At 48.8% G+C, this 25790-nt stretch overlaps 1 protein-coding gene across 4 annotated transcripts in view; it reads left to right on the top strand.

The window, feature by feature from the left end:
• Positions 1-299: 299 nt before the first annotated feature.
• Positions 300-25790, top strand: part of SLC6A20 (solute carrier family 6 member 20) — a 39715-nt gene continuing 14224 nt past the window's right edge. Inside the window, exons 1-6 of one of the 4 annotated variants that reach the window (XM_016940893.4) lie at positions 300-552; positions 14605-14745; positions 16725-16816; positions 20842-21069; positions 24238-24348; positions 25395-25636. In XM_016940893.4, the coding sequence (XP_016796382.1) occupies positions 432-552; positions 14605-14745; positions 16725-16816; positions 20842-21069; positions 24238-24348; positions 25395-25636 (935 nt within the window). In that variant the 5' untranslated portion in view covers positions 300-431. Of the gene's footprint in view, positions 553-14604; positions 14746-16724; positions 16817-20841; positions 21070-24237; positions 24349-25361; positions 25637-25790 lie in introns of all 4 variants that reach the window. The other 3 variants (XM_054680653.2, XM_016940894.4, XM_054680654.2) reach the window with 3 other exon arrangements.

Below are 25790 nucleotides of genomic sequence, written 5' to 3'. Positions count from 1 at the left end.
AGACGGAGCTGGGAAGTGGTTCACAGCCGTGTCCCCAGACAATGCCTGGCACACAGTAGGCGCTTGATAAATGACAGGTGAGTGGCCGAGGGAAGGCGCCCACTCCGAGGAGTTCCGCAGCCTGAAGAAAGGCCCCGCCGAGCCGGAGGACCCCAGGGGACGCCGCCCTGTCCTCTGCAATCTCGGGTGCCTTCCCGGCCGCGACGATCGGGCGGGGTGGGGCTCGCCGTCATCCATTTACCAGCCTCGCCTCTCGGACGGGCGCGCCGTTAATGAGATTAGCAATTTAAAAACCAGCTAGCTGCGTCGGCGGCGGAGGCGCGGGGCCACCCCCAAGCCGAGCCGGGGTAGGACGGCGCGCCTGGCGACCGCGCACTGAGACTGCCGTGCCGGACCCCCGAGCCGGAGCCGAGCGCGCCGAGGCCGGGGCCATGGAGAAAGCGCGGCCGCTGTGGGCCAACTCGCTACAGTTCGTGTTCGCCTGCATCTCGTACGCCGTGGGCCTGGGCAACGTGTGGCGCTTCCCGTACCTGTGCCAGATGTACGGCGGAGGTGAGTGCCCACCGCGCCCCGGCCCCAGTCCCACTCTGTGCGCGTCCCCGCCGTCTGTGCGAGCCGGGGTTAGACCCAAGTTACAGAACGGCACACTGAGGCCGGGAAAGCGAGCGTGATTTGTCCGAAGTCACAGACCCGGGAGTGTTCCCAGGACACCTCGTTCCGGAGCCGGAGCTCTCTCCCAAGCCACCCTCCCAAGCCCTCGGGAACCCCTCGCCCCATCCCGGGGGCGGCCAAGCCCCCAACCCTCACCCTTGTTGGCCAGGCTGCGGCTCTGAGAGCGCAGGGGACGCGGTCTCCTTCTTCGAGAGAAGTGTCAATGGTCTGACGTCTTAGTGAGTAAACCTTACGTTTAGGTGTAAAAAGTGAGTAGGAAATTGTCTTATTCAACAGAAACTCGTTATACAACTTTCAGATCCGAAACTTAAATCAACGGTTTGAAACTCAGGTTAAGAGAATCTTGAGCCATTTCTTTAAATTTTTTATAAGGAGATTGGTTTGAGTTTGGAACGACAGAAAGCAGGAAATGCAAATCATTCTGTTTTGTTTTGTTTTTCTTAAATAAATGTTTCCTCCGAAGCATCGTGCACGCTCCGGGGACAGCCAGCCAGCCACGCGCTCTTACCGCACTCCCCTAGCGTTGCGGAAAGCTGGGAACACCTTCTACACATGTCAATAACCTCGTGAAGCCCAAGTACCTTTTTGGAAGGCAATGTGGCAAGAGGGATTTAAGTCTCAGCATTTAAAACACTTTTTTTCTCGGTTGTCTCGTTTCTAGAATTGTATCTAAAGGAAATTGTCAGAGTTCTGACAGAGGTAGAAGGATGGTCACCATCATTTAATAAGAGCAAAACATTGGCAACTTCCTAAGCCCTCAAATAAAGGGGATTGGTTCAGTAAATTATAGAGCATCCATTCAAGGTTGCTCTTCGCAGCCATTAAGGCGGCATTTTCAAAAAAAAAATGGTATTTTCTCGTATCCTGTATTAAGTGGAGGGAGGAGAAATCAGATTCAAAGCTATATAAAATGGATTTGACATTTTAAAACAATTACTTAAAAATATGCAGAGAAAAGAATGGGGAAAAGACATCAAATTGTTAACAAAATTTCTGGGTGATTTTTGTTTACCTTGTCGTGTGTGTGTGTTTTTGTGTGTGTATGTGTGTGTTTGTGTATTAGGACTTCTATAATTAGCATGTTTTTTTCACCATAAAAGATCATGGAAGATGTTAGACCAAAGTATTTACGAAAATGAACCGATTTGAGAAGACCAAGAGCTAAACACTGCTCCCTCCTCCCCTTACCCCAAATCAACAAAAGGTTAATTCATAGAGTTTTTAAAACAGTGCATTCTTAATTTCCTGATTCCTTTTTAAAATTTGAAGTGCATAAATACACCATAATGATGTGAAGGGCATATGTTGCCATATGCTCTAACAGCATTAACCATGTGCTCTAACAGCTCTATAACTGACTCTTAAAAAGAATTATTTGTCAGAATGAGATTTCCACATCATTCTGTGCTCAGTAGACCTACCCATGATACCTTTATCCTGGGTACATGTTTCCCAGTCATCAGTCAAGGTGAGCCTCACTGTCACATGACTACTTAATTCCTTGTTTATAATACCACCATCACCTGAATAGTCTGCAGAGGGATGCATGTGGGGCTGATAGTTCTGGAGTTGAATATGTATCAAGGGGTTGCTAGGGAAACCTCAAGACCCTCAGGTTCCAAGAAAAAGAAACAAGAAGTAATCCTGTGCCTGGTGCAGAGGATGCTTCGGCTGGATGGGTGGATAGATAGATGAGTGGAAGCCGGACGCAGCATGGATTGGTGGCTGGGGGTATGCATGGATTAGTGGGTGCACAGACAAAAGGAGGGTGTGGGTCTGGTGGATGGCACCCTCTCAGCCACATGTCTACAGAATAAAGACCAAACAGTCCACTTGGCACCGTAGGCACTTGACCACCTAACTTGACCACTTGTCCAATATTTCCACCTCATTTCCTGCCACACAGCTTCAGACCTCCCCCTGCCCTCCAAACACTTCCATGAGCACCTCCTTCTGTGCCTCAACCCTTCACACAAGATATTTCCTCCACCTGAGATGCTGTTGTTGCTGGGAGAACTCCCACCATTCCCTCCAGGTGGGACCAAATATTGCTTTCTCTCCGTTGTGCTCTCTGACTCTCCTCACTACTTCACAGGCCACATAAGCACTTGGTCAGAAGAACTGCACATTGTTCTTCAGTTTCTCTGTCTCCGCCCGGCCCAACCTCTGTGATGCGATGGAGTCACAGGAGCCATCCAATAAATATTTGTTGAGTGAATGAGCAAGGTATTAGGAAAAGCCACAGAATAAATGACGCTAGAGGATGCTAGAGGCTTTCCCAAGCCTCTCACTGCACAGTAAAGTCACCTTTAAGAAGTGATTTGTGTTGCCCCAAACCCAGGCAGTTTACAACCCATCCCTTACCGGAAGGTAAAAATCAGCCACATTATGAAAGGCTGCAGAGGGGTGTATAACTTCCTTGTAAGCAGAGCTGCAAATACCCCCAGCAAACAAAGAATTTGTTTATAAACCACAGAGCCAGGCTGTGCCAAAATACTTCCCAGAATAAGACGGATTAGGGATCTGTGCCCCTCTCCATGGGACTCTGCCCGTGACTGGAGAGGCTTGTTTCCTTCCTGCTCCCCAGGCCAGGCCCGGCATGAGGAATGTTAATTCTGAAGATTACATTCCAGGTACCAATCATCTCTGTACAGCCCTGGCTGCCTGCTCTAGAAAAAATAAAAAATAAAAGGCAGCTCAAAGAACTTCACAAAATCTTTTTTTGAAAAAGTCAGCAGGTCTTGGGCAACCATGTCAAAATCTAAGGCAGTAGTTGTTCAGGAAGAAATCGGGGATGCAAGTGTGTGTGCACTAAGGTGTAAAAAGCAAATACTGCACTAACTATTTTACATAAACATGTGCACAGAAGAAACATGGAGAGATGAGAACAGTTGTGTGACTGGTGGAAATATGGATTTTTTTCTCTTAAATTTTCTGTCTGCAATATTGAGGGGGAAATCAGAGGACACCTGACTATGCAGTGGGACAGTATCACTCTCAGACTGGAATGCTCCACATCCCTGCAAAGCCCCTGCTGTCTGGGACAGGAAGCCAGCTCTTTCAGCTGCCTGTACTGCTTACCCCAAATTGCTTAGAGAATTGCATGTCAAACTGTAGCCTACCTGAGGATCTTCATAAACTGCAGGTTGCTAGACCCCACTTCCAGGGATTCTGATCCAGACGCCTGTGGGGGAGGACAGGATTCTTCATTTCTAGAAAGCTCCCTAGCAAGGCTAAGGCTTGGTCCATGGACCACACTTCAGGGAAGGGTCAGGGTTGCTTCTGTGGCCCCAGGCCTGGCAGTAGGGTCCCAGTAAATGTTTAACAATTGGCTCTTGGTGGAACAGCAAGACCCAATTCCAAGAATTTGCAGATTACCTCGATGTAAATCCTCCCACCATGGCCAGTTTCAGACTGCCAACGTATTGTGCCGGAGTGTGGGGTTGGGGAGAGGTGGGGCCGGTTGGCTCTTGTGAGCCGGCCTGGAGCTGCGGTGGCCACAGCTCTTCAGGCCAGCACCCAGCCTGGGACTGATTCACAGCAGGTCAGTCCATGGATGGATCAGGGAACAGTGCTGCAGCTGTTTACTTGTAAAGTCGGTGAGGGCTCCCAGTAGTTGGGAAATACCATGATCAGGGGCCCCTGCTGCTCACCCAAGTTTTCCAGACTCAATCCTGGTAACATCTGCCCTGTTGGGCTCCTAGCATGTGCCAGGCATCATGTGAGGCATTTTCTGAAGGAATTCAATTTGGTCTTCACAACATGCCCACAGTTGGTCCTGTCACCCCCATTTACAGATAGGAAACAAGTCAGAGAGAACAAGACTTCTGGAGAAATAGCTGGGGCTCAAGCCACTTCTGTGACAAGCCAGGGCTCTCTCCCCAGCACCCTGCACTCATCTGCTACAGGCAGGACAGGACTCCTCAGGTGTCCAGGCCTTTCTAGGACCCCCAAATAAGAATTGCCGTGGCTCAGGGTACTTCTTCCTGTGATTCTCCTGTGACACTCACCCACGGCTCACCTTGACATTGGAGGAGGGCCTGGCCAGGAGCCTGTGCGATGTCCACCTGCAAGGATCCCTTGTCCCTTCCGTTCTAACCTCCTCTCCACCTCTGCCCTTCCCTGAATATACCCCAAAATGTTTGGCATCTTCCCAGTGTGCTCTTCATCCTCTCCAGGAAACCTCCTCCCTAAATTAAAGGTGACTTCTTCCACAAAGCCCTCCTTTGATCCCCGGGCTAAATCCATCTGATATGAGTTTGGTCCCCACCCAAATCTCATGTCAAATTGTAATCCCAATGTTGGAGGTGGGGTCTGGTGGGAGGTGATTGGATCATGAGGTAAATTTCCCCTTTGGTGCTGTTCTCGTGATAGTGAGTTATCAGTGAGATCTGGTTATTTAAAAGTATGTAGCAGCTTCCTACTCTCTCTCTTCCTCCTGCTCCAGTCATGTAAGACGTGCCTACTTCCCCTTCACCTTCTTCCAAAATTGCAAGTTTCCTGAGGCCTCCCCAGCCATGCTTCCTGTACAGCCTGTGGAACTGTGAGCCAATTAAACTTCTTTCCTTTATAAATTACCCAGTTTGAGGTATTTCTTTACAGCAGTGTGAGAACAGACTGATACACCATCCCTCCTGTGCCTGTTGCATTGTGGGGTCTGACATGTCTCACTCCCACTTGGTAGGGAGGAAAAGTGACCAGTCAGGAACATAGAGTCTGCCTACTGGTGGAGAAGCCTCTATTTGTCTGCGTGTTGGAATCAGCCCATAGCTTTAAAAAATACTGATGCTTCTGTCCTATCCCCAGAAATCCTGATTGGATTGGTCTCAGATGTGGCCTAAACAGGAGTTTTACACTCCCCAGAGGGCTCTACTGTGCAACCCAGGTTGAGAATCACTACCTTACAAACAATATATAATATAAACCTTCTAGGCAAGTTAAGTCATTCAGTAAATATTCACTGAGTATCTTCTGCAAGCCAGGGACTATGCTGACGGAAGTTTACAAATATGGTGATTATAGGGTACAGGGGTTGGGGGTGGACCAAGCAGGAAAAGCTTTAACAAAGCACTGTTCAGAGGCTTCGCTGAAATAACTCAAGAAAGACTAACGGCTCAAGAGGATCTAGAAAGCCTTCTAGCAATGGCAACATTTAATAGCAGCTGTGAAAGAGAAGTCAAAGCTCATCATGTAGAATTAGGGGTGAAAATATTCCAGGCAGAAGAAACTGTATGCAAAAGGCACAGAAAAGCACACATTTGAGGGAAATGGCCAGAAACCCCAGGTGGCTGTGAGAAGTGAGGTGGGGACTAGGGCAATGGCAGGAGAGGAAACTGGAGATGAAAAAGGAGTCAGCATGTCCCTAAGGGCCCCAAATAACAGGCTAAGAAGGTGGAGCTTAGCTCTGACAGCAAAGCCAGATTTTAAGCAGGGAAGTGGCACAGTCAGAGCTGTGGTTTACAGAGATTGCCAGCATGGAGGCCAAGGATGCACTGGGTAGCTGGAGAAGGGGTGATGCTGCCCGAGGGGATGGGCAAGGAGAGCAGAGAACAGATGGGAGGGAATTCTAGGAGGTTTAAACCAGTGACAGTCAGGAAGAGTAAAGACGGCTTTAATTTTTCTCACCTGTGCCTTTGTTCTTGGTTTTCAAAAGGTTGACTGGGTTTGATTCCAAATGGGAAACTTTTGGGGGAAGACCAAGATGGAGGCGAGTGAATGAAGAGAAGGAAGGCGCTGGGGTGGAGAGTCTCACACAATAGAGCAGTGGTTCCCAAAGTGGAACCCCCAGGCCAGCAGCTTCAGCATCCCCTGGGGACTTGTGCTCAGTGTTCCTTACATTAAACATGTGTATATGCACACAAATACACAAGCACACACATGCCCCAGAAAGAAAAAAAAAAGGTTTACAAAAAATCCCTGCTGTGTTTTTTGTTTGTTTGTTTTTGTTGTTGTTGTTTTCGGAAAAAAAGATATGTAAGTGGAGGGAGAGAAAGAGTTTGGACACCTGAGTAAGCTTTCCCATGAAAGGCACTGACTCGGGCGGGCATCTCTGTGGCCCTCAAAGGAGACAGAGTATGATGTGAGGGCTTGCAGTGATACATTTCATACAGAAAGGAATGTCTCTTCTAGTGAGATTCTTAGGTTTAGCAAATAGACAACGTACTGGCTATGATAATTAGAAAAATAAGCAACAACATGCTCTAGAATAACATATGGTGTGAGTTTGGGGGTTATAAATGTAATGAGTGTTCATCGTAGAAATTGTGTAAAAGGGCCGGGTGTGGAGGCTCATGCCTGTAATCCCAGCACTTTGGGAGGCCGAGGCAGGAGGATCACTTGAGCTCAGGAGTTCAAGATCAGCCTGAGCAATATAGTGAGACCTCATCTCTACTAAAAATATAAAAGTTAGGAAAAAATTCTGTAAAATGCAGAAATATACAAATAATAAAATACAAAATCACCAGAAATTCCACCACCCAGAGGTAATGACTGTTAACATTTTTGCTGTAAAAAATTAGAACCATATTTTTATATGTGACTTGGTATTTTGCTTTTTCAAAATTAACTTATTTTAATCCTTTCCAAAATCATGTAATATTTTTTGAAAATATAAGCTTAAATAGCTCCATAATATTCCATTTACAGAGGTAACATAACTTACTTAACCATTCTCCAGTTGTGGAAGTTTAAGTCACGTAAAGTTTTATGCTGTTATAATCCAGTGGTCCTCATGTTTTAGTGGAGGAATTTGATCCATTTATATTTATTATCAGGTTATGTTTGCTGTTATTTTTCATCACATTTCGTACTGCCTTACTTTTCCTTTTTGTTAGTTATTATTGTTGGATTTTGTTTTGATCTTTTACAATATGAAGTATATATTCTTCACTTTTTTTTCTCAAGTGATTTAGAAGGTATAATTCCTATTTTTTCTATTAGCAGTTAATTTAAATTTGAGGGGAAAGTATACTTATTTTCTCTAGTTATCACTGTCAAGAATGAAATGTCATCTGTTGATATCACCCTATGAAAGAAAAAAATTTTAGCACACTTGTACTTCTTGCTTCTTTCCTCACCCCCATTCCAGTTAACAACTTTTGTTGATATAATCTAGGATTTCAGACACATTATGATGATTATTTTACTCTTTATATTTTGTTTCTTCTCATTCAGAAATTACATTTTCCATTTGTATAACTTCACAATGATATTAACAGTATGATTTTCAGACTTGATTCTGTTTTGTTGGTTTATTTACCACTAGTTAGTTCTACTATAACACAACCCCATATCTGAGTTCCTTATTTTGATCCAACACTGGTTGGATGCAGTTCATGAGCACTTAAGTTTTTCAGGAATAGTAAATAGGTGGTTCGCTTTCTCAGCATGTCTGAGAACATCTGTCCTTTGTAGCCACATGAGTTAGCTACAATGTTTTTTACTCAAAAATCTATAGATGCTTTTCTGTTGTTTTCAGATTTTCATTTCTGCAAAGGAGAACTCTGCAGCCAATTTTATTTTTTATTAGTTATTAGGTATCATGGACCTAGAATATTACATAAATTTATATGGTATTATATGAATCTTATAATTTCTGAAAGATCACAGGCTATATGTCTAAGTATTAAATGTTTTCATCAAGTTAACCTAGGACTAGTGAGCGCTTTCAATGTACACAACTGGGAAAATGACTTGTAGAATTTGTGATTGTACTTTTCCACCAGTTGTGTCTGCAGTGTTCTTTCTGCAGGCACAACTGCTGAAACTGAGTAACGCTTATTAGACATAGAGTAGCACTTGGGTTTGCTGTCCATGTCTCTTCTCTTCTTGTAATCTCCATCTCTTTATCCTTTTCTTCTGAGCTGTGGGATAGCTTTCTTTTTCTTTTTTATCTTTTTTTTTTTTTTTTTTTTTGGAAACAGGGTATCACCAAGAGCCAGTATGGATCTCCCCTAGCAAAAAATATGGCAGGACCAGGCGCAGTGGTTCACTGGTTCACCCTGTAATGTCAGCTTAGGCAACATAGTGAGACCCCATCTCTACAAAAAATTGAAAATTAGGCACAGTGATGCATGCCTTTGGGCCCAGCCACTCATGGGGGCTGAGGCAGCAGGATTGCTTGAGCCTGGGAGGTCGAGGCTGCAGTGAGCCGTGATCGCACTACTGCACTCCAGCCTGGGCAACAGAGCGAGACCCTATCCAAAGTTATTCCACAGTTCGGAAGAACAGGATAAAGAGATGGAGATTACAAGAAGAGAAAACACATGGACAGCAAGCCCAAGCATTACGCTATACACCACAGTAGAGCCAGTTACTCAACAAACATTTACTGAGCACCTACTCTGTGCCAGGTCCTTCCTTAGGAGCTAGAGATCAACTATGAGCCATGCAGATCCCATCTCTACACCCTCAAGGAGCTGACTGTTTAGGAGTTGGAGGTGTGGACAGAGCAGTAGACATTCAGTGTAGTGGCAGGTGCCTCAACAACAGGGGCTTGCAAGACAAGAGGGTGGGTCTTAGTTTTGAGTGATCTGGTGGCACTTGGAGGAAGTGATGCATCTGGAAGATCCAGTGAGACCCTAAGGATTCTTTCCTGCATTCAACAAATATTCAATGGACTCTGGCTCTCTGCCCAGTGCTGTTCTAAGCAGAGCAGAGAACAAGAGGAGAGCTTCCTTGCTAGTAGAGAGGCAGACACCAAGTAAACAAAGAAAATTATAGCATTATTCACATAGGGAACTGTTCAGAAGGTAAATCAAGCAGGGTAAGGAGTCCAAGATGGCAAGAAGGCTGTTCTAGTGAGGGTGGACAGAGAAGGCGGCTCTGGGGAAGCCAAGTCTGGGCAGAGCACTGAAAGAAGAGAGAAAGCATCCTGGGCAGGAGGAACAGCAAGAACCAAGGTGCTGAGGCCAGACCAGCAGGAAGGCCAGTGTGACTGCAGTGGATGGAGAGAGGCCAGTGGCAGGGAAGGGAAGGTGGGAGCCCTGTTCCCCAAGCCTCAGAGGTCAAGGGAGGGAGTATGGGTTTGATTCCAGGTGGAAGGAGGAGCCAAGGAAGATTTGACCAGGTGAGAGGCTAGGGATGGAAAAGGCAGGTGTGTCACAATCTGAGAACAAACTGCAGGGAGGGGACTGGAGGGTGGAATCACAAAGACCTGCCTGGAGGGCGGTGCAGTGGAGATGTGACAGTGGGTGCCAGGGAGGTGGTGATGAGTAAGGATTCACCAGGCTGAGCTGAGTCTACATCTTCCAATAATTCTGTGACTGTAAGCGTCCCACTCATCTGGGGTAATATGGACTCACAGTGGCAGAGACATTACCACAGGGCTCAATGTGTGCCTCAGTTACCTATTTATTCATAACAAACCACTCGAAAACTCCAGGACTTAGAAGGAATGATGGAATTAGGAAATCGCCATCTGGCAACCAGTGTGGCAATAATCGTTTTGGGCAAAAATCTTCACTGGATGCCAAAACTACTGGGCAAAAGTATGAGAAATAGGATAGTTACTGAGGCTCAGAATATCTCCAAGAAGATAATTATTTCTAAGGGGAGAATAGTAACTCTCAGCAGAGAAATCCAGCAGACACCACCTCAACCAAGTGAGCAAAATCTACATCACCGTGAATGGAACACATTGACATCTTGTGCCTCTGGACAAGGACACAGGATAACTTTAGTGTTTCTGCCAAAACTCCAAATGAGGGACATTCCACAAAGTAACTGGCCAGTGCTCCTCTAAAGCACTGTGAAAGGTCATGAAAGACAAAGAAAGGCAAAAATGTCTAAGGAGGTGTCCCAGATTAAAGGAGACTAAAGAAACCTGACAGCTAGAGGCCTTGTGGGCTTGTGAGCTAGAGTCTGGATGCCTAGAGGCCATCAGTGGGACAGTCAAGAAAATTGCAAAAGGGCTGCAGATAAAATAATAGTTTGATGTTGGTGTTAATTCCCTGATTTTACTCATTGCACTGGGATTATATAAGATAATGTTCTTGTTTTTGGAAATACACACTGAAAATATTGAGAGGTAAAAAGAAAAAAAATTAGTGACTTAAAGCAACTATAATTAATCATTTCTCACAGTTCTGTGGGTGCCTGAGCTGTTCCTTTACTGTTTGTGTCTGGCCTTGCTCATGCAGCCAGAAGGTCCCTCACACACCTGGTAGTGGGTGCTGAGCTGGCTGGGCTCCCTCGGTTCTCCTCCTCGTGGCCTCTCATCCTCTGGAGCCTGGTCTGGTATCTGTACATGGCTGTCTCAGGCACACTCCAAGAGAAGGAAGGCGAAGCTGCAAGGCCTCCTGAGGCCTGGGCTCTGGTACCAACATGGACACCACATTCTACTGGACAAAGCCAGCCCCAAGGCCAGCCCAGCCTCACAGTGTGGGGAATAGACTCCACCTCTTCAGGGGAGGAGCGCTGAAGAATGTGTGGCTGTATTTAATCTCCACACATGCCTTTAAGGCATGTAGTTGTATTACTACTGTATTAGGGTTCCCTAGAGGGACAGAACTAATAGGGGGAAGAGAGAGAGAGAGAAAGGGGAGTTTATTAAGTATTGACTCACATGATTACAAGGTCCCACAATAGGCTGTCTGCAAGCTGAGGAGCAAGGAAAGCCAGTCTGAGTCCCAAAACTGAAGAACTTGCAGTCCGATGTTCAACAGCAGGAAGCATCCAGCACGGGAGAAAGATGTAGGCTGGGAGGCTAAGCCAGGTTCACCTTTTCACTTTTTTCTGCCTGCTTTATATTCACTGGCAGCTGATCAGATTGGGTCCACCAGATTAAGGGTGGGTCTGCCTTTCCCAGCCCACTAACTCAAATGTTAATCTCCTTTGGCAACACCCTCACAGACACACCCAGGATCAATACTTTGCATCCCTTTATCCAATCAATTTGACACTCAGTATTAGCCATCACAACTACCACCAAAATCATGCCCCTTGTAGTCAACCCCTTCCTACTCCCCTACTCCTGGCCACCACCAACCTGTTTTCTGTCCCTATAGTTTTGCCTTTTCCAGAATGTCATATAAATGGAATCATCCTACTATGGTTTGAATATGTCCTCCAAAGCTCATGTGTTGAAAACTTAGTTTCCAATGCAATAGGGTTGAGAAGTGGGACCATTAAGAGGTGATTAGGTCATGAGGACTCTGGCCTTGTCAGTGGATTGGTATCATTATCCCAGGAGTGTTTTTGTTATTGAGAGAGTGGGTTTGTTATAAAAGAGAGTTCAGCCCCCTCTTGCTCCCTCTTGCTCCCTTTGCTCCCTCTTGCCCTCCCACCTCCTGCCATGGGATGATGCAGTAAGAAGGCCCTCTCCAGATACTAGCACCATGCTCTTGGACTTCCCAGCCTCCAGAACCATGAGCCAATAAATTTCTGTTCTTTGTAAATTATCCAGTCTCTGGTATTCTGTTATAGCAACACAGACTAAGACAAGCATTCTTTGGTGAAATGCCTGTTCACATTTTTTTTTTACATTTTTTGAAAGGGTTATTTTTCTTATTGAGTTTTCAGAATCCTTTATATATTCTTGGCACAAAGTTTTTCTCAAGATGCGTGTTTTGCAAGTATTTTCTCCCAGTCTATAGTTTTTGTTTTTATTCTCTTAACAGTGTCTTTCACAAAGAAGTAACGAAATCCAATTTCTCAATCTTTTCTTCCATAGATAGTGCTTTTAACGTTGTATTTAAGAAATCTTTGCCTCAAAACTCAAGTTCATAAAGATTTTCTCCTGTATTCTTATATAAGTTTTATAGCTTTTAGTTGTACATATAGGCCTGTAATCCATTCTGAGATTTGTTTGTTATAAAATTTGAGATATGGGTTGAGTTTCATTTTTCTGCATATGAATGTTCAATTGTTCTAGCATCATTTCTTGAAAAATTTATTGCAGAGCAAATTCACCCAGATTACGTGTTTATTTGAAAGGTTGGGGCAGGAGTGACAGAAATGATTAATGCCTAGGGCCAAACAGCCCTCATGTTCCCACTTGGCATCAGGTTTTAGATTTCCACCCTACCCATGGGCACTGGGCAGTCAGACCCTGTCAGAGAGACAGTCGTCCCTGGACCTTGCCAGGCCTGACATAGTTACTGTTTAACACCCCACGTAAAAACAGGATTATCTTATAACCACTGAGGGTTTGAATGTGGCTTCAAAGCCTCAGTGTGTGAACCCAATCTTTATTGTCAGATATTTCATGATTGAGAGCCACCAATGACCTCTTGGACTCCTTTGATATTGAGAGAAAACTCACAAGGTGCTGAAACAAGGTTCTGAAGGAAAGGAAGGGAGCCTGGCCTAGAGGAGTTATAGCAGTGTCTGGACATGAGAGGGCAGGATTTGTTCTAGGCCCCCACATGAGCAGGATGAAGCTAGGAACTCCAAGCCTGGTGGTGTGGGCACTCATCCACCCATGCAAGCGGCTCATGCCTTTCTTTCTGTGGTGTGGCCATGGGGGCTCTGCGTGGTCTTTGCCCCAGCCATTCCACTTCTGGGATTTGTATCCCAAGGAAATACACAAACAAGTGGACCAGGCTTCATTTCACAGCTTTGTTTAGGATGGCAGAAAGCTGGAAACAGCCTGAGTGTCTAACAATTGATTAAATGCATTCTGGGCTCATTTTCAGAGCAGAACATCATGCAGCTCTTTAAGGGGTGATGCAAAGGTCTGTGATTGGGAGAGTGCCTGGGGAATGCCATAGGGTGAGAAGAGTGTGTTACAGGACAACACGTGTGTACAATGGAGACATTTTTGGTAAATATTAGATGTTCATGTAAGCATAGTTATTTTGTTGTTTACCTTAACAACTGAGGATCCAGTTTGCTCTGTAATCAGCCCTTAATCTTTGCAGTTGTAGTGTCTGGGTTTTATTTGATCAGAAGTCCTGCCCTCTTTTCCCACTGGACATTTTGTTAGGCTCACCCTGACAAAATTCACACTCCCTGGCTCCCCACCATCACCAACAGCAGGGAACCTCAAGGGCAGGGAGCAGGGTTGCTACTCTCCCATTCCACACCAGCCAGGGGCTGGCCCAGAGTAAGTGCTTAGTAAGTGTCTGTTTCATACACTACCTCATGTGGAGCACCATCAGGGCTGTGCACAAAGCCCAAAGGAAGTGCATAGAGGTGGACAGCTGAATGCATGGATCCAGGCATGATGTCTGACATATTTAACAACACAATTGTCTTGGCCCTGATCAACTATTAGTTGCTGAAATAGAAGATGGAATGTGGGGTTTGGCAGAAGGGCTGGGACAGTGGAGGCATTGAGAAAGGCATTCAAGCAGCTTGGGACAGTGGCAGTTTGCCTCCCAGTGAGGATGAATTTAAAGAGTTCAACAACTGACATGGCTGCATGTCATCCACAGATGGATGGACGAACAGACAGGTGGCTGAGTAGGAAGATAAAAAGATGAAAGGATGGATGGAAGGATGCATGGAAGGATGGACAGATGAATGGATGGAAGGATGGATGGATGGTTGGATGGATGGATGGATGGATGGATGGATGGATGGAAATATGGAAATACGGATGGATGAATGGAAGGTTGGAAATATAGATGGATGGAAGGAAGGAAGGATGGATGGAGGTAGGGTGGATAGATGGAAGGATAGAAAGATAGACGGAAGAACGGATGGATGAATGGATGGTGGGATGGAAGGATGGATGGATGGAAGGATGGATAGAAAGTGGGTGAATGAATAGATAGATGAGAGGAATGGCAGCAAGAAGGATGGATGAAAATGTGGAATGAAAGAAGGATGAAGGATGAGTAGAAAGAGGAGGATGGATGATGGAAAGGTAGGAGAATGCATGGACAAGTAGAAAGACAGGAGGATGGAAGGATGTTTGCACAGAGGTTGAGTGGTCGTGGAGAAAAGCCTTTTGGTGGTGGCCTGGCTCTCAGCTCTGGACATCCACAGGTAGTTTCCTGGTCCCCTACATCATCATGCTTATCGTGGAGGGAATGCCGCTCTTGTACCTGGAACTGGCTGTGGGGCAGCGCATGCGGCAGGGCAGCATCGGCGCCTGGAGGACCATCAGCCCGTACCTCAGTGGTGTCGGTACGTGGGGCCCCTCCAGTCCTCTCCCACCCAGAGACCCGGGCAGCATGGGGGTGTGGGTGGGATCCCATCAGCAAAGCTGCTGGATCAAGGGGCGAGCACAAGGCCCAAGAGAGAGCCCTTGCCTGGGGTGAACAAATGGCCTGGCGGGGATGACATAGAATGTGGGCTGAGAGGAGCTGGGTTTCCTACCCACAGGGCGGTAAGACAGGGAGGATGCATGCCCCTTGGGGAACAGATGCCACCCTCCTTCTCTTCTCTGGACCTCAGCTTGGTCACCTGTAAAAGGGAAACAGCTGTAACTCCAAGTCCTAGCTAACAACCATTCTGGAAACTCACCAACTTCTCCCTGCTAAATAACAGCTCTCTTTTAGCAAGCACCTACTACATGCTGGGAGCCAGCCTATAGGATATATGTGCATGAGCTCATTTAATCTTCTTTACACCGCTGAGGTGTTGTGGAGTGCCATTAATGTCTCTGGGGTGCGGAAGCTGAGGCCCGCACGGACAGCAGGAGAGGACTGTTTCATCTCATGCTTCTCCTGAGTGACCTTGAGCCAGAGCCCCAGGCACTTCCAGGACAACCTCCACCTGCCCTGCACATTGCTTATGACCCAGGGCTGCCTCTGCATGCAGAAGGAACCCTGACCAGAAGTGGCCATAGCCTGTGATGCTCACCCCTCCCGCCCCAGAAAGGAAGGCAGGCAGGAAAGCAGAGTGACGTTTCAGGAGCAAAGAGGGTGGAAGCTTATATGTGACCTGGTTGCAGATGCAGAAGAAATGTGTCCAGTGTTCTCACAAATCATCTCCAAACCCAGACTGCCTCCTTGTTTTGAATGGCTATTAATTTTTTTTTTTTTTGAGGCGGAGTTTCGCTCTTATTGCCCAGGCTGGAGTGCAATGGCACAATCTCGGCTCACTGCAACCTCCACTCCTGGATTCAACCGTTTCTCCTGCCTCAGCCTCCTGATGAGCTGGAATTACAGGCACCCGCCACCACACCTGGCTAATTTTTTGTATTTTTAGTAGAGATGGGGTTTCACTAGGCTATTAATTTTTAACACAGAAGTGTGTGGTTTTACAATCTGCCTGAATAAGCAATCACAGAGGACTTCTCAGAGGCATCTTCTGCATCATAGGAAAGATACCAGATATTTGTGCCAACCAGGGGATGCTGGTGAATATTTAACAACCAGTGCTCAGAGTGGAGTGGGGGTGGGGAGGGGAAGCCCTGGTTTATAGCATTTGCGGATGCCTATGGGGTAAATACGGGCACCATGGCCAGTTTCTACTACCGAGTGTCCTAGCACTTGGGGCTGGGGAGAGGAGGGGACGCTGGTTCTCAAGGGCTGGTGTGGGCCAGCCCCAGAGCCCTGCTGCCTCCCACCCCTCTCTGTGCTCTCAGGCCGCACCCTGGGTTTTGTGCAGGCCTGACCGAATTACGGGCAGCCCCCTCCACCGCCTCCTCACACCCCCTCTCCTGGCTACCAGGTGACTCAACCGCTGGTGAGCCAAGGAGGGAGCATAACTGTACATCTGGACAAGGTGGCACTTCACAGCAACAGTGCTTCTCACAGCATGAGGTTGTGAACCCAGTTCTGCCACTTAACAGCTGGGTAGTCTTGGGCAGGCTCCAGGCCTCAGTTTTCTCTTCTGCGATATGAAGATAATACTGTTGTAAGGACCGAAGGTAAATAAAGTACTTATTTAGCACAGTGCCTGGCAGTTAGATCTCAAAAACATGTCATCAGCCTCCTGTCCCAGAAGGTGAGGAGGGAGGTTGGAGAAAAAGAAATCACCCTTCCCAAGTGTTCACAGGTGCCTGGTCTCGCTTAATACTCACCACACAAACCTGGTGGAGGGAGGCCTCGCCCACCCCGGGGCGATCGCCACAGGTGTGTCCTGGGAGCACACGCTGGGCCTGGCGGAGGGGGAAGGGCCATCCTCAGTCCTCAGCGCGGCCCTCTGCTTCCTCGCAGGGGTCGCCAGCGTGGTGGTCTCTTTCTTCCTCTCCATGTACTACAACGTCATCAACGCCTGGGCCTTCTGGTACCTCTTCCACTCCTTCCAGGTGAGCCGGGGGGCCCGTGCCAGAACAGGAGTAGGAGCGAGAAAGGGAGAGAAAAACAGGGCCACCCGCTCGGGGAAGGGGGTGTGGGGCAAGGTGAGCAGCCTCGGGGCGGGGAGCCGGTGGGTGGTGTGAGGTGGAGGGGAAGCCATGCACCCCAAACCACGTGAAGGGTTTCTGAACCTGGGCTCCACGGGCCCCTTACGCTGTAAGCAAGAGTCCACCGGTGAGAGTGTGCGTGTTCTTGGAGAGAAGGTCCATGGCTTTCAGTGGATTCTCTCTGATGGATGTGACCCCACACACACACTATTAAGAACTACTGCACAGTGTGCCTAGGAGGAAATCTGTGGAGAGGACTGGTGGGGAGGGATTCCCTCAATCCAGCAAGACGGCAACGGCCTGTCCTCTTCCTCCCCGTCCCCTTCTCCCGCTTTCCTCAGGGCCACTTGTGCTTCCAGGTTTCTGACTCCAGCCTGAGCCTCTTCTTTTCCCTGCAGACCCCTAACTTCTCCTAGAAGGACCATTGTCACCCTGTAACACAATAGGGCCATTCCTAAACATTTTAAACCACACATTTCTGATGATAACTACAGCTGACACTCTGTAGAAAAGTGGAAGGGGCTGGAATTGTAGAGAAGCAAGAACTCCAATTCCACACAGAGAGCTGGTGTACATTCAGGACAAGAGGAATTTTCCTCTCCACTGCTCATGCTCATTTCTGTTACCTGGCTCCTACCGTTTCACTCTCAGGAACCCCATCCTCCACTGCCCCCACCTGCTTCCAGGAACTACCTTCACCTTGGCTTCTTCCCAGTTGGGAACAGTGGAGGAGGCAGGAGCTAACCAGGCCAATGCCTTACCCTTTGCCCCTGAGCCAGGCCTTCATGGGACATGCCTGTCCCCAAGGTCCGCAAGCAAGATAGGGCTGGCATGGACTATGGACTGAACTGGGTTTGCCTCTGGGGTGCTTGGGCATAGCCTTGACTCTGTGGGGGCGTGAGGAATGCTTGGGTGAATGACTTTAATAATCCTGATTTGGCATACCCCACTCTGGCTTCCCAATGAGCTCCACCAAGCTTGCCCCATTGCACATATCTCTGGCAAGAAAGCTGTAACCTGAGCTTAGTTGCAGTCCCTCCTTCTTTCCCTGGTTCAACCTAGAGTTTCATGAACACTGGCCACAACTCTGCCTCTCCCCAGCCTTCTCAGTGGAAACAGGGCAACTCTTCTTACTCTATAGCCTGGTGACTGTTTCCTGTCCTCTGTGCAGGGCTGCCATGTATGGTTGGGCAGCTTGTGCACTGCACAACAGTACTGCCAACTAAGGGCTTGCCATACACATTGTAAGCATTATAGATTTGTATACTTATTAAGACAAGTTTCCAAAAGTGGAAGTAATGTGTCTTGTCCTAACAAAATCAGAATAATTTGCTCATCCCCCAAAAGCAAAAATAAAGTGCCTCAAGAAAGGGGCATCTTTTTCTAATAGTCAGAAGTATGGGGGCCAGCGATTCATGAAAATCACTTAAATATTCATTCATTCCATCCTTCATAGGTCTGTGGACTTATCCCTTAGTCCCTCTAACTTTGAAGCCCTCCTCCATGGTCCCATAATAATGAGAGGAATAGTAGCTGCAGACATTCACTTACATGTGCTTTGGGCCAGACATAGGTCCCAGCGCTTTAGAAGTGTTCACTCATGTAATCAAAACAGCCACCCCACGAGGCTAAGCACACTGAGCACCCGAGCAGAGGGGAGCCGAGTAGCTCATAGCTGGTGGGGTTGGACTCAGGGACCTGGCCCCGGAGTCTGTGCTCCTGTCTACTCACTCCCTGGCCAGGCTTTCCAGCCTTGTGTCCAGCCCTTCTCAGCAGGAGCACCTGGGCTGTTATGCACACAAATGCGGGGATCCTTGTCCTCACCTGCTGGTTCAGAGGTGAGTGAGGGAGGTCAGACTGGGAACTGGCCCATTTAACAAGTTCTCCTATACTCTAAACCTTCTTCAACCTGGCTGCACACTGGGGAGATGAAGTTGCGGGGTGCGGGGTGCAGGGTGGGGAGGTGTGAAAAATCCAATGACCAGGCCCTATCCCAAACAGATGAAATCAGAGTCACTGGGGGTGCAGCCTGGGCATCACCCCCGGGTGCCTTAGTCGTGTAGCCAAGCCTGGGAAGCAGGCCCGGTCTGGCATCAGCAGGTAGTCCAGGGAACAGACTCAGGTCAGTCCCACACAGGCTGTAAATGGCCCAAGGGGATGTCAGTCTAGGCAGCTCAACTGGGCTTCAGGTCTACCAGGACCCCTGTCACCTGCCTGGGACTTGGTGCTGGCTGCCACCGGGCACCTCAGTTCCCTCCACGTGCCTCCCTCTCCCTGCACCCACATCATTCAGGAAGCTAGCCTGGATGTCCCACAGCTGGTCTCCAAGAGGGTGAGAGGCTAGCTACAGGGCTCTGAAGTCCTGGGCCGGGAAGTCACTCACACAGCATCTCTTCACCATATTCAGTTGGTCAGCGTGCATCGGAGGACAGCCCAGACTCACAGGCTGAGGCAAGAGACACCACTTCTGGATGGGAGAAATTTGCACATGGGAAGGGGAAGGACTGTTGGTGGCCAGCTTTGAACACGATATGGGTCAAAGCAAGAAACCAGCTCACACATTCCAGTAGGCTAGGGTGGCCCTGGGGAGGTATTGCAGGGGTGGGCGTGGAGGTCCTCACCAGGACAGTCCTGAGCACTGTCTGGGTGTGCAGACCTGGGCTCCAGCTGCCTACTGGCACAGTAGCCATGACCCATTAGGTGATACCCCGGGCCTTGGTTCTGTCTCCTGTGAAATACGGGATTGAGCCCAGTGGGGTGGTCAGACTTGCTTCCATTAATGATGCATTTTTGTCTAATTAAATCTGGGCTTGTAGAACCCAGATATGTGCAAAACTGATCAATGTGGGGCTGGTCCTCAAAGAGCAGGGTTGGGGTCTCCTACCCCACAGTCACAAGTAACTTTTCCTCCCCTCCCTCCCATCTCAGCACCACTGTTTACCACTTGGCCTCGGGTCATGGTCATGATGCATGCACCATTGAGGCTCCTTTGTTCATAAGTGACACGCCAGCAGCCTCCTATGGGGGCACACCTGGAGCCTTCTCTTTTCTCACTAACAAGCTTTCCCAATCCCCGCCTGCCTTGGAGTCCCCGCCAAATGCAAGCGATGCTGCTATCTCCCTTGCTGTAGCAAGCCCTAAGTAAACAGCCTCTGCTTGTTCTCACTTGGGTGGTCTTTGTTGATTTCTGCAAGTCCTGAGATGCGTAAGTCTCAGGTTCTGTGCTCACTAAGTGCTGGTGGCGAATGGCATTTCCTGCAATGTACATTGGGTTTGGAAGCTAGCAGGGGATGAGGTTCAGGCCCCACAGCTGTCCTGCATGTCTGAGCCCGAGAGAACCTGGTGCTGGTGACTTCTTTGAGCTAGAGTCAAGCTATACCTGAAGCAGTTAGACTCCTGGACTTTGCAGGGTGGAGCCAGTAAGACTCTCATCTGCTTAAGCTACTCTGAACTGGGCTCTCTGTCACTTTCTCTGGTTGGTTCTGAGTTGGCCAAAAAATAGGGACTCTCTCAATCATTGACCAAGTCCTAAGCAATCTGGGCCAGTGCTGCAAAGGGTGTGGTTTAAGTGCCTGAGCTGATTGTGCACAGGCTGTGGGTCGGAGTTCCATCATCATGGCTGGCCTGGCTGTGGTCCATTTGCTATTCAGTCTCTGGGACCCACCACAGAGTTCTGTAGTCCTCAAGGAACACCTGTAGAATTGCAACGAGAGTAGAGCCCCCTCCTCCAACCCCTTCCTGCCTCACCCGTGCCCCCTGACAAACTCTCCAACTCCCAGTCTGCCTTCAGGGGCTCCAGCCACCTGCCCTTCGGGGACCAGCACCCTTCTCTTCCAAGAGTCTCCGCTCAGGGCCACCTGCCTCACCCCTGCCACAGCCTTTGTCCTCAGCCTTCACCTCTCTGGATAACACTTGCTTTGGTCCCACAGGATCCCCTGCCGTGGTCTGTCTGCCCACTGAATGGTAACCACACGGGCTACGATGAGGAGTGCGAGAAGGCGTCCTCCACACAGTACTTCTGGTACAGGAAAACCCTCAATATCTCGCCGTCCCTCCAGGAGAACGGGGGTGTGCAGTGGGAGCCGGCGCTGTGCCTCCTCCTGGCCTGGCTGGTGGTGTACCTGTGCATCCTGCGTGGCACCGAGTCCACTGGCAAGGTGGGACAGTGTGGCACAGAAACCCGGTGCTCCTGGTGGGTGGGAGGGTGCACCGAGGGGCAGCTGCCTCTGTCTCCAACCCTAGGCAATGCCAAGGGAGTGCCCTCTGCAGTGGAGAGGCAGCAGCTATGTTAGGGCAGAGGGCACAGATGGTGTTGCTGGGACAAGTCACCTACTAGATGACTATAGAGAGGGCCAGAGATGGTTAAAGTTGCAACCCTAAATCTCAAAACAAGGACTTTCTTAGAAAAAAAAAAGAGTTTTTCTGTAGCAGTCAGCCCCAAATCCATACCACCCAGACAACCAGACAGTGAGTTTGCTTTTCTTTAAGATTGTATGTATCCTCGAGACACCCTAGCCACTGGCTCTCCAACTCAGCTGCACATTGGTATTTTCTGGAGAGTTTTCAAAAATCTCATGCCTTAGCCCTGCCCCCCAAAGTTCTGCAGTAACCAGTCTGGGGTGTGTCCTGAGCACTGGGTGGGGAGGCAGGGGAGGTTTAAAAGCTCGCCAGGTGATTCTAATTTGCAGCTGAGTTTGAGACCCTTTGTTCTAAGCTGCTTCCAATCACCCTCCAGAGCTGTCGGGCTTGATCTCCATAATCCTTTCTTGGTGCATCCCAAGGCTCACACTTTCACTGGGGCTGACATGTTCCTTCATCTCTAGTCTGCTCCACGTAGAAGGTTTGCTTTCAGTGTTCCCATCACCCGCCACCTGCCTGAAGCTTCAGCAGACGTCTCGGAGCCTAGCACACCCTGTCTCATTCACTGTCACTTCTCACAGTAGACCCACCACGGCTTGAGCACCCACATTGTGTCATTCTGGCAACAGCCTTTCATGGTAGATTTCATGATCCCAGTCACCTGAAGCTTAGAGAGGTAAATTGACCTGCCCAAGGGCACAGCTAGTGAGGGCAAAGCCCAGCCTCACCCCAAGACTTCCCATTGTCTTGGTTTGGTAGCCACATAGCTCTCTCTATGCCTTAATGATGTCATCAATTCCAACTGTCACCTGCTGAGAGTCCTAGGAGCCCACCTGTCCTCACCCTCTGACTACCTGAGTTGTCTCCTCCAGCCACACCCCACCCCCCATGTATTTCTTGAGGCATTAGACCAGAGCTACCCATGGTATTCCAGGGCCCATGGGACAATTCCAGTATCATGCCTGGTAGGGCATTTTATTTTGGTTTCTAAGAGCCCCTGATGACCAGCCTCTTAGCCCCCAAAGTCCCCTGTGCCATGGCTGAGGAAAGGGACGAGTGAGCACAGGTGCTCTTTCCCCGAGAGAGCTTAGAACCTGCAGCAGCCCACTCAGTCCCATCGTAGAGCCTGGCCATACTGTCATGCTCATAAAAAATGTTTTCGTAATTTATGTTTGCCAGATTATTATGATCATGATCCAAGAGATCAGAGGGCAACATCTGCAGAGGTAGAGATTAGAGACCATTCCTTTTCCCAATCACTTTGAAATGTGTTGCATAAGACCATGTCATGCCATAAAAACTTATTTATTCTTATCATCTATTTCTGCTTCAGCTACACCCTTCTCCATGGGAAAAGTACCCCAACAGCTCTATGTAAATGGAGCTAATCTTGTCACAGACCATGTGACATTTCCTGGCGTCCTCTGTTGGAATCGCCTTTGTTTCCTGCCAGAATCTCTGCAGAGTGGTCAGAATTGGTTTCTTCCAATAGATTAGGCTGGATCACGTGTCCAGCAATTCTGCCCACTTAGGGAGAAGTGAGCCACCTTGGTAGGGACTCCATGAGCCTCCAGGAAACTTGCTCACTTTGGGGGAAGGAGGGAAATTCTCGGGGCTGGCCCTAAGGGCCTGCTTAGTGCCCATTGTGATGGATGTTGGTCACGAGTGAGTGCTCTGTCTTTTCATCTCTCTTACCTGGTTTCTTATAATCTTGGGTGGATTTATTACTCTTCTCAAGTTACAACAACCTCAGCTAAGAAGCAGTGATAAAAGACACACCCCACATTCCACCTGCCGTCCCCTGGGTGACAGTGTACAGAGTGCCATTCTGGTGGCCTTGGAAATTGATGAGAAGATGATGCCACACCTCAATAGGAAGGGAGGGCCAAGTGTAATTCAAGCCCACCTGAACATAGGCCACCAGCCATATTTCTCACAGAGAGACTCAAACTTTAAGGGAACTCTTACACAAAAGACAATCTTGCAAAATATTTATTTCCTTTACAAATGAGGCTCTGGTACACATATGAGTTGATTTACAGAAAAAAATCCATTCCTGGATAGGTACACGTGCACTTGAAGGTCTGTATTCTATGGCTTTGTAACAGTTAGAATCACCCAGAGCATGACAGGTGACTACTAAAGCTACCATGAACACCAAAGATATTAACAAAACATCATTGAACTTACGATGCATGTCGGTGGAGAAAGAAGATCTGGTTGACAAAAATGTCCATTCAGGTGTAATGTTAAAGCCTAAGGAAGTAAACCCTTTCTGGAGGGTTGCCATAAAAATCAGATCTGAATTTCCTATTGTGTTTATTATGGGGACATTGTCCTCTACGCTACACCTCGCTGCTTTCCTGTATGAGCAGTCATGACCAATCTGCTCTCAGGCCCCAGTCCTGGGGAAATCTGTCCTTCTCCAAGCTGCAGATTTTTTTTTCCTTTTAATTGTGTTCCTGCTTTGTGTGTAGGCCACCAGGAAGCTCAGAGCTGAATCTGGCTCAGAAACTGGGTAGAGACTTATGCACAGATTCTATGGGCTGCTTTTTCCTGTGGGCTCATTACTGGATTGCCCATATATTTTTTTCATGCTGATTTCTTTAGCAATTTTGAAATGTTAACGTGACTGATGTGTTTTTGTGGGTAACCTCAAATCCTTTCCAGAATAAGGTCAGGTTGAAGGGAGGGTGGAAGGCAGAGGCTCGGTACCTGTTTGCCTCTTCTCTACTGAATAAGAAATGTCGTGCTGGTCACAGCTGTGAGCGACCACATCCCACCAGCCCATTTCCCCAGCCCTAACCCAGAGCCTGTGTGTGACCAAGAATCTCCATGCCTTTTCCAGCTGTCAGCAGCTGGTCGGTGCAGCCTGAATACCCCAGATGTGGTGTTCCATGGGGCGTGGGTCTGTCCTGTGGACCCCACTGCTCCGGGAGGCCAACTCTGCCCTCTGATGCCCGCAGGTGGTGTATTTCACGGCGTCACTGCCCTATTGCGTGCTCATCATCTACCTCATCAGGGGACTCACGCTCCACGGAGCCACCAATGGCCTCATGTACATGTTCACTCCCAAGGTACGGGCTGAAGTGGAAGGGCCCTAAGGGCACCCCTCACTTATCCTGCCACCTTCCAGGATGGGTGGGAAGAGGGAAAGGTGGAGAGTGGGCCAACGCTGTACCTACGGAAGCTGATGTGGTCCCACCAGGGTGTGGCAGGAGTGTGGAGTACCTGCAGTTGCTGGATCACCTCCTCAGCCAGGTCATCCCCACTCCCTGTTAATTCTGGAGCATTAAGTCTTTCTTTCAGCTTCTCCTCTTCATCCTCACTGCCCCCCAACTGCTGCACCCCTGCCACTGCCTCACCTCAAGCCCCTTTCAGACTGTGGACCAAGCTTTTTGCCATGAGCACCACTCTGGTCATCTTGCTTGCCTGCTCACATGGTTCCACGCACCCGTTTCCCTACAGAGTTTCCCAACCCACCCATTCTCCATGCACCCCACACCCAGGGTTCATCCATGGAGGGTGCACTCTTGCCTTTGGGATGGGGCAAGTTCTTCATTTGGCAAATGCAGTCCCTAGAAATAAAATGACTGTGTCATCCTTCCCCTTCCCCATTCCAGACGCCCCCGATGTCAGTGCAGAGAGTCAACCCACACCTAGACTTCCCCTGCCAGGCCACACCCCCTCCATCTCTGAATGCCCAGACCTGTGTAGTAACTGCCTATGAATCAGGGCCCCATTTGTGTTTTAATTATTTTACCCTGCAGTATTCCATTGCACACCTCCGCACTGGCGTATAGTGGTGAGCACAGCTGCTTCTGGTTACACACCTCCTATGGCTGAGGTGCTATGGAGGATACGTAGCACCTTATATCCTCCACATAGCACCTGTATTCTCCACAGCACCTTAGCCCTGGGAGGTGTGCAGCTTGAGCTGTGTGTTTCATCTGCCAGGGAGTGGATGGGGCCAGGAGAGCTGGTCTCCAGCCCTAGGGGTGCCCCTGATGGCTGCGTGCTGTAGGTGAGCTCCTTCCCCTCTCTGGGCCACTCTCCTGTTGCGGGTCTGAGCATTTGGGATTCCACCCAGGGATCATCAGCCCTGTCCCTGCTGGCCTTCCAGATAGAGCAGCTGGCCAACCCCAAGGCCTGGATCAATGCAGCCACCCAGATCTTCTTCTCACTTGGCCTGGGCTTCGGCAGCCTGATCGCCTTCGCCAGCTACAATGAGCCATCCAACAACTGCCAGAAGCACGCCATCATCGTGTCCCTCATCAACAGCTTCACCTCCATATTTGCCAGCATCGTCACCTTCTCCATCTATGGCTTCAAGGCCACCTTCAATTATGAAAACTGCTTGAAGAAGTAAGCCTGGGCTGTCCCACCGAGTCCCAGGCCTCCCTGAGCTCTGAGCTGAAGGGTCGCCGGGGCAAGGGCTGGGGCAAAGTGCACCAGTTTTGGAGTCCTCAATCCAGGGCTCACATTTGGACTCCCTACACCACCACCAGTTGCTGGGGGG

This window comes from Pan troglodytes, chromosome 2 (genome assembly GCF_028858775.2).
Source record: "Pan troglodytes isolate AG18354 chromosome 2, NHGRI_mPanTro3-v2.0_pri, whole genome shotgun sequence".
NCBI classification, from domain to species: Eukaryota; Metazoa; Chordata; class Mammalia; order Primates; family Hominidae; genus Pan; species Pan troglodytes.
This window is presented reverse-complemented; position numbering and strand designations above follow the sequence as displayed.